This window comes from Sinocyclocheilus rhinocerous, unplaced genomic scaffold (genome assembly GCF_001515625.1).
Source record: "Sinocyclocheilus rhinocerous isolate Xijiao unplaced genomic scaffold, SAMN03320098_v1.1 scaffold2886, whole genome shotgun sequence".
NCBI lineage: Eukaryota > Metazoa > Chordata > Actinopteri > Cypriniformes > Cyprinidae > Sinocyclocheilus > Sinocyclocheilus rhinocerous.
This window is the reverse complement of record NW_015651492.1, coordinates 36,496-43,856: the sequence shown is the minus strand read 5'-3', so window position 1 is coordinate 43,856 and position 7,361 is coordinate 36,496. Positions and strand designations below refer to the sequence as shown.

The window sequence follows — 7,361 nt, the reverse complement described above, 5'->3', positions numbered from 1 at the left end:
CCTCGTCTACTACAATTGCTGATTGAGGAACATGGCATTGACCTTCAGGCCTTGTTTATCAACACAGTTTGACAAAAATGTTTCCATGTCATCTTGAGACTGAAATATAAACAAAAAGTCAGCCTTTGCTTCAGGGAATTCACTCCCCAGGGCCTTCCTGAGTGCATTTTGTTGACTTTCACTGTTCATCTGCAGAAAAGCAGGCTCTGTCACCTCTCCACGGAATAAGTCTCTGTGATTGTTTACCCAGTACCAAGCTGTATGAAGGTCTCTCACGATGGTAGGCTGTTGCACCTGAATATACAAATATATAATGGCACAAACAAATTAAACTATTTATCCAACTTGCATGCAACTGTGATATATGACCAATAAAATAATTTACCTTATCAGTGTCCTCTTCAGCCACAACTCTTCTGCTGGGTGACTGTTTGGTGGTGGTGGATTTTGACACCCTAAAGACAGGCTCAAGGGTTCCCTGAAGGAGTTGGGATGCTTCTTCTGTCCAGTGTGCAAATCTCTGTCCATGCCTTTGTAAAATATGTAAATGTATATGTACTCTATTTGTATAACACTTTTCTAGTATCACTTTGCCAACAGTGACTTAATACAGCCGAGATACTGAAATTGTATCTGTAGAGTCTGTCATACCCTTCAAGGCAAAACCTCTCCATCAACTGAATTCACCACCACTGGCGAATCAATGGCACCTCCTCCTAAAAGAGTGCAAAACAAAAACAAACAAACAAAAAATTATGGTATGAGACTTTATTGACTTTTAGATGTACAGTTTATATATAAACATATATGTGACCCTGGAGCACAAAAGCAGTCATAAGTAGCACAGCCAACAATACATTGTATGGGTCAAATTGATCGATTTTTCTTTTATGCCAAAAATCATTAGGATAAGTAGTAAAGATCATGTTCCATGAAGATATTTTGTAAATTTCCTACCATAAATATATCAAAACTTCATTTTTGATCAGTAATATGCATTCCTAAGAACTTAATTTGGACAACTTTAAAGTTGATTTTCTCCATTTTTTTTGCACGTGCAGATTATGTATAAATCTCAATTTCAAAAAATTGACCCTTATGACTGTTTTTTTGCTCCAGGTCACATATACAAAATCTGACACAATCCACAAAAGACGCATACCCAACCGAAAGGGCTGAGACTATATAATATTCCCAATGCATAAACAACTCACATACCCACACACACACACACACACACAAACAAACGGTACACACACTCAAACACATTATAACATGAATGATGTTATTGCTAGGAAATCACTGTCATTTTGACTTAAGTTAAATTTGAGTGCTGTGGTGGAGACCAATGAGTTTATAGCATATTTATAGTTTTAAATATATATTTTATATTACATATTTATGAAACTGTATGAATATACATATGTTGATTAAAATTCAGTTTGAAAAGTAAAATTTTTTTTTTTTTGCAAAATATATATTTTTTGTTTAAATGTATCTGACTGCATAAAAAAAGCAAATTCGAGCCTCAGATTGGACTAAGTTTATGTTTCACTTGTTTTACTCAGTTAAGAATCTCCATAGGATCCTATAGGCCCCTCTAGAGGCAGTACCATAAAATGCTATTTTGTCTTTTTTTTTTTCTTCACAAGATGGAAAGACTTATGGGAGTTTAAATTAGCTTTACACAATTCCATCATTTTAAACATACCTCAAGGTCTCTTCCTGTTTTTTCAGTCCAGGATCCTGGGACAATGAAGGTTGCAATGTGTCTGGCATTCCAAAGAAAACACAAAATACATCATGTGTAATTGCATGATCAGTTCTGTAGCCTGAGAACGAGACTCTGATGAACTTGAAGCCTAAGAATGAGACTCGGATATGAACTTGAAGCCTAAGAACAAGGCTCTTATACGAACTTGAAGCCTGAGAACAAGGCTCCTTTTGGAAATTGTAACCAAATAACAGGCCTGGAACAAGGCCAGTAAATTAATTATCTTTAGTCTCAACCTAAATATGGTTCTGTAGGTCTCATCTCCAAAACCATCAGGGCGAAAAGAATCAAGAAAAAGTATCTCCCTCTTAGCTACAAACAAAACCTGCAATCAATGGGTATTGTGTTAATATCCACGAAAATCGAACTCACTAACCCTACCTGTTGAATTTGGAAATATTACAACTAGAAAGATTAACAGAAACTTAACACAGAGCAGATAGTGATCAGCTTCATCCGCCTGCCTGCTCCAAGCTGGAAATAGTATGATATCCTTGGACCTCACGTTTCCCTAATAGTATTGTGACAAAATAATATGCATGCACAAAAATAACATATACTTTTGTGCCTATTCCCAATAGAACTCTTTCTCGGTTGATAAGTACATGATAGCAAAAAAAACTTACAGGCAAACAATGCACTGGGTCCACATTTTTGTCTTTCCAGGTGGGAACAGCATAGAGGTCCACAATGTGAACATTTTTTCCCTTATGGAAAGAACATAAGTTATTAAACATGCATACATCCAAATGATTACTTCTAAAAGAAGGTAGTATAAAGTACATGTCTTCGTGTAGCTTCTTCCACAATCTTGAGGCAGGCATTTCCGATCTGAAATGTATTGCAGAACAATTACATCCCTGTGAAAGCTGTTATGTGTAACATTATGCATTATCTAGGAATTTGTTTTTTTGTGCAGTAAATTAAGACACTAAAAATACACACATTAGATTCCATGCACTGGCTTAAACCCAGGCTCCAGAAGTCTTCTCGTGTGAGGCAAATTTGGCCTTGCTTTATGATCAGTTCTTCTGATGGCCGATTTTTGTCCAACACATACTTTAACTAAAAATAAAGAACATTTTAACAGATTAAGTAATGGTTATCATTTAAATATGCAAGTGTCACTAAATAAACAATACTCACCAGTTCATCTTGAATAGGGTCCAAGACCTTCTCCCACCTTGCACCTGAACAAGCATATGGATGCTCTACCTGCCATTTGAATGTTGAGTAGCAGTGGTCCTGGAGAAACATCCTCTCAGTTGGTCCATCTGATGATATACAAATTAGAGGTCGACCGATAGTGGATTTTGCCGATACCGATAGCTAGGTTGGACCACACTGGCCGATACCGATTAATTAACCGATTGTTTTAAAATTGATACTGAACAAAAACTAAAATAGTGCTTTATTAACAAAAACAGTACTGGCGTGCAGTATCACGTGTCTAAACAAATAGCACGTGCTGTCAGTGATTTCAACCACTAGAGGCCGCTCTCGCACTGTATAATGACAGCAGACCCTTCTCAGCCGCTCCAGCAATGGACGCAACCCGGAAAACTATCGGCATGGATTTTTGACAATAACCGATAGGTCCAGCAATCAACTATCGGTGCCGATTAATCGGCAAAACCGATACATCGGTCGACCTCTAATACAAATACGTAATTATTTATATAATAAAAAAAAACAAATAACGTATAATAAATAATGACAGCAGCATTATCTTACAGCTTCATGTTATTTAATAACACTTAACAACATAATTTTATATGCTGATCCTGGTAATCCCAGAAGAGTACCTAGACACGTAATTGTACATTTAAATGCTAACAAGTACACACTATCTGTCACGGTTTATGGGCTCACTGACTCATTCTTGCTCTCTGTGTGTGTGTGGGTGGGTGTGACACTATCATAACTGTTTAGGCTAACGTTGGCTTGCTAGTGATGTTATCTCATAAACAACATTGTAATGGTATTCTTGATACTTGATAACTTACCTTCATAGACATGAATACATGTTTTAAACGCTTATAATATTTTAAAGCCTTTATTATTTCTCAACTCTTCAGCTGTGCAGAGAAATTCACTTGAAAGATTCACTTTTTAATCAAAAGTGCCAAAAATGACATGAAATTAGCATTATAACCAGTAGATGGCAGCAGAGGATCACCCATTAGCTCAGTTGCCATTTCAACTCCCTAGTTTTGTTCACTTCTTGTTTTTGAATTTATTAATATAAGACATTTTTAGTACTTTTACTGTACTGAAGTATAGCAAGTGCAGGAAGTCACAAAGTCTCATGTTATTTAAAAAATAATAAGACACCAATAACCTAGAAGGATTATTTATTTAAATACTTAACTAGTTAAGGACAAATTAACTCAGTTCATTATTAATGGTATAACAATTAAATACTACAAAACTAAATTTTTTAAGTTTTATCTTTAACTGTAGAAGCTGCTCAATATATTCAGCCAACACAGACTTGTTGCAAGCTGAAGTTTTGTTACTCTGAATTTATTCTGAATCACTTAATGCTGTTTTGACATCGGCTTCGCAGATGTTTTGTTCCATCCATCGCTACAGTTACAGCCACTGTCAATCATAGTAATGACTCGCGCAACAATCTAGCCGACTACCTTGTGTAATTATTTACTCTCGCTTTTGTCGTTCCTGAAACAGTATACGTGAGCGTTTGGTCCTCTCATACAAACAAAAATGTTCTTCAGACTGTTAATGGATTATGTAGAGAAACCGAGCAAAGGGCACTCCCCTTATAGCACAGCTGAGTTTGACAGTTCACTGGAAATGACTGAGCTGGCTTATCTAAAACCATGAAGTAACCGTACATATAGTCCATTAGTAACAACAGGAATTACAAACAAATATCCAATATTTCTCAATCTAGCATTTCATTTCAAACTGTTTTATACAGAGTTTATCAAACACTCTTACTTTTCAATCTGTACTATGTCCTCAGTCTTGACACATTGACCCTCTGACAAGCTGACCCTTTGACGATAGTGGCCACCCCTTTGGAAGAGATGCTGGACACAGTATATGGTCCTTGGTGCTGACTTGTAAATGTGTCTCCTGTCCGTCGTTTCTTGGGGTCCCGTGAGAGCAGAACATCATCACCGGCCTGAACTGAACTGAACATACTCGCACAAACTTGCGCTTGCGATTTTGGAATGACTTCTGTTACATGCTCTGTGCTCTCTCTATGTTGTGAAGAACCTACAATAGATGAGTTTGAAGTTCGGTGTTTAAAAAACGGAGCAAATGGAAAGAGAAAGCGCGACCTATATTATAGCTCTATAAATGAAGCACACAGACTTTATTAGAGCCACAGAAAGACAAACGTTTTGCTGAAAATGCACAATACACAATTCATTATGTACATTGACAACGATTCGGGACTAATTTAATGTAATTTAATGGAAAACTATGTGAATGGCGCTCTGTGGCGCGGCAGGATTTTCTGTCGGCTGCATTTAAATCCGCGTCTGAAGTTTCCCGCTCTGTTCAGCGTGCAGTATCACGCGTCTAAACAAATAGCACGTGCTGTCAGTGATTTCAACCACTAGAGGCCGCTCTCGCACTGTATAATGACAGCAGACCCTTCTCAGCCGCTCCAGCAATGGACGCAACCCGGAAAACTATCGGCATGGATTTTTGACAATAACCGATAGGTCCAGCAATCAACTATCGGTGCCGATTAATCGGCAAAACCGATACATCGGTCGACCTCTAATACAAATACGTAATTATTTATATAATAAAAAAAAACAAATAACGTATAATAAATAATGACAGCAGCATTATCTTACAGCTTCATGTTATTTAATAACACTTAACAACATAATTTTATATGCTGATCCTGGTAATCCCAGAAGAGTACCTAGACACGTAATTGTACATTTAAATGCTAACAAGTACACACTATCTGTCACGGTTTATGGGCTCACTGACTCATTCTTGCTCTCTGTGTGTGTGTGGGTGGGTGTGACACTATCATAACTGTTTAGGCTAACGTTGGCTTGCTAGTGATGTTATCTCATAAACAACATTGTAATGGTATTCTTGATACTTGATAACTTACCTTCATAGACATGAATACATGTTTTAAACGCTTATAATATTTTAAAGCCTTTATTATTTCTCAACTCTTCAGCTGTGCAGAGAAATTCACTTGAAAGATTCACTTTTTAATCAAAAGTGCCAAAAATGACATGAAATTAGCATTATAACCAGTAGATGGCAGCAGAGGATCACCCATTAGCTCAGTTGCCATTTCAACTCCCTAGTTTTGTTCACTTCTTGTTTTTGAATTTATTAATATAAGACATTTTTAGTACTTTTACTGTACTGAAGTATAGCAAGTGCAGGAAGTCACAAAGTCTCATGTTATTTAAAAAATAATAAGACACCAATAACCTAGAAGGATTATTTATTTAAATACTTAACTAGTTAAGGACAAATTAACTCAGTTCATTATTAATGGTATAACAATTAAATACTACAAAACTAAATTTTTTAAGTTTTATAACCAGTAGATGGCAGCAGAGGATCACTCATTAGCTCAGTTTCTTAGTTATTTGACGTCTTGCTTTTGGATTTATTATAAAAATAAAAAAAACACATTTTAGTGCTTTTACTGTACTGAAGTATAGCAAGTGCAGGAAGTCACAAAGTCTCATGTTATTTAAAAAATAATAAGACACCAATAACCTAGAAGGATTATTTATTTAAATACTTAACTAGTTAAGGACAAATTAACTCAGTTCATTATTAATGGTATAACAATTAAATACTACAAAACTAAATTTTTTAAGTTTTATCTTTAACTGTAGAAGCTGCTCAATATATTCAGCCAACACAGACTTGTTGCAAGCTGAAGTTTTGTTACTCTGAATTTATTCTGAATCACTTAATGCTGTTTTGACATCGGCTTCGCAGATGTTTTGTTCCATCCATCGCTACAGTTACAGCCACTGTCAATCATAGTAATGACTCGCGCAACAATCTAGCCGACTACCTTGTGTAATTATTTACTCTCGCTTTTGTCGTTCCTGAAACAGTATACGTGAGCGTTTGGTCCTCTCATACAAACAAAAATGTTCTTCAGACTGTTAATGGATTATGTAGAGAAACCGAGCAAAGGGCACTCCCCTTATAGCACAGCTGAGTTTGACAGTTCACTGGAAATGACTGAGCTGGCTTATCTAAAACCATGAAGTAACCGTACATATAGTCCATTAGTAACAACAGGAATTACAAACAAATATCCAATATTTCTCAATCTAGCATTTCATTTCAAACTGTTTTATACAGAGTTTATCAAACACTCTTACTTTTCAATCTGTACTATGTCCTCAGTCTTGACACATTGACCCTCTGACAAGCTGACCCTTTGACGATAGTGGCCACCCCTTTGGAAGAGATGCTGGCCATAGTATATGGTCCTTGGTACTGACTTGTAAATGTGTCTCCTGTCCGTCGTTCCTTGGGGTCCCGTGAGAGCAGAACACCATCACCGGCCTGAACTGAACATACTCGCACAAACTTGCGCTTGCGA

At 36.6% G+C, this 7,361-nt stretch overlaps 1 protein-coding gene across 1 annotated transcript; it reads right to left on the bottom strand.

The window, feature by feature from the left end:
* LOC107712903 (structural maintenance of chromosomes protein 5-like) lies at positions 1 to 4,927 on the bottom strand. Its single transcript, XM_016518295.1, has 4 exons — positions 4,739 to 4,927; positions 652 to 716; positions 386 to 530; positions 1 to 294 (listed from the first exon to the last, which is right to left on the bottom strand). Exons 2-4 carry the CDS (start codon positions 672 to 674, stop codon positions 10 to 12), a joined length of 453 nt encoding a protein of 150 aa, XP_016373781.1. The 5' UTR covers positions 675 to 716; positions 4,739 to 4,927; the 3' UTR covers positions 1 to 9.
* Between the last annotated feature and the right edge of the window lie 2,434 nt (positions 4,928 to 7,361).

What these genes read in the sequence shown, in the direction of transcription:
- LOC107712903 (XM_016518295.1), bottom strand. Translation starts at nt 674, where the DNA reads ATGGAGAGGTTTTGCCTTGAAGG. An exon ending in GAGAGGTTTTGCCTTGAAGG is followed by an intron (nt 531 to 651) that starts GTATGACAGACT and finishes TATTTTACAAAG; the next exon opens with GCATGGACAGAGATTTGCAC. An exon ending in CTGAAGAGGACACTGATAAG is followed by an intron (nt 295 to 385) that starts GTAAATTATTTT and finishes TTGTATATTCAG; the next exon opens with GTGCAACAGCCTACCATCGT.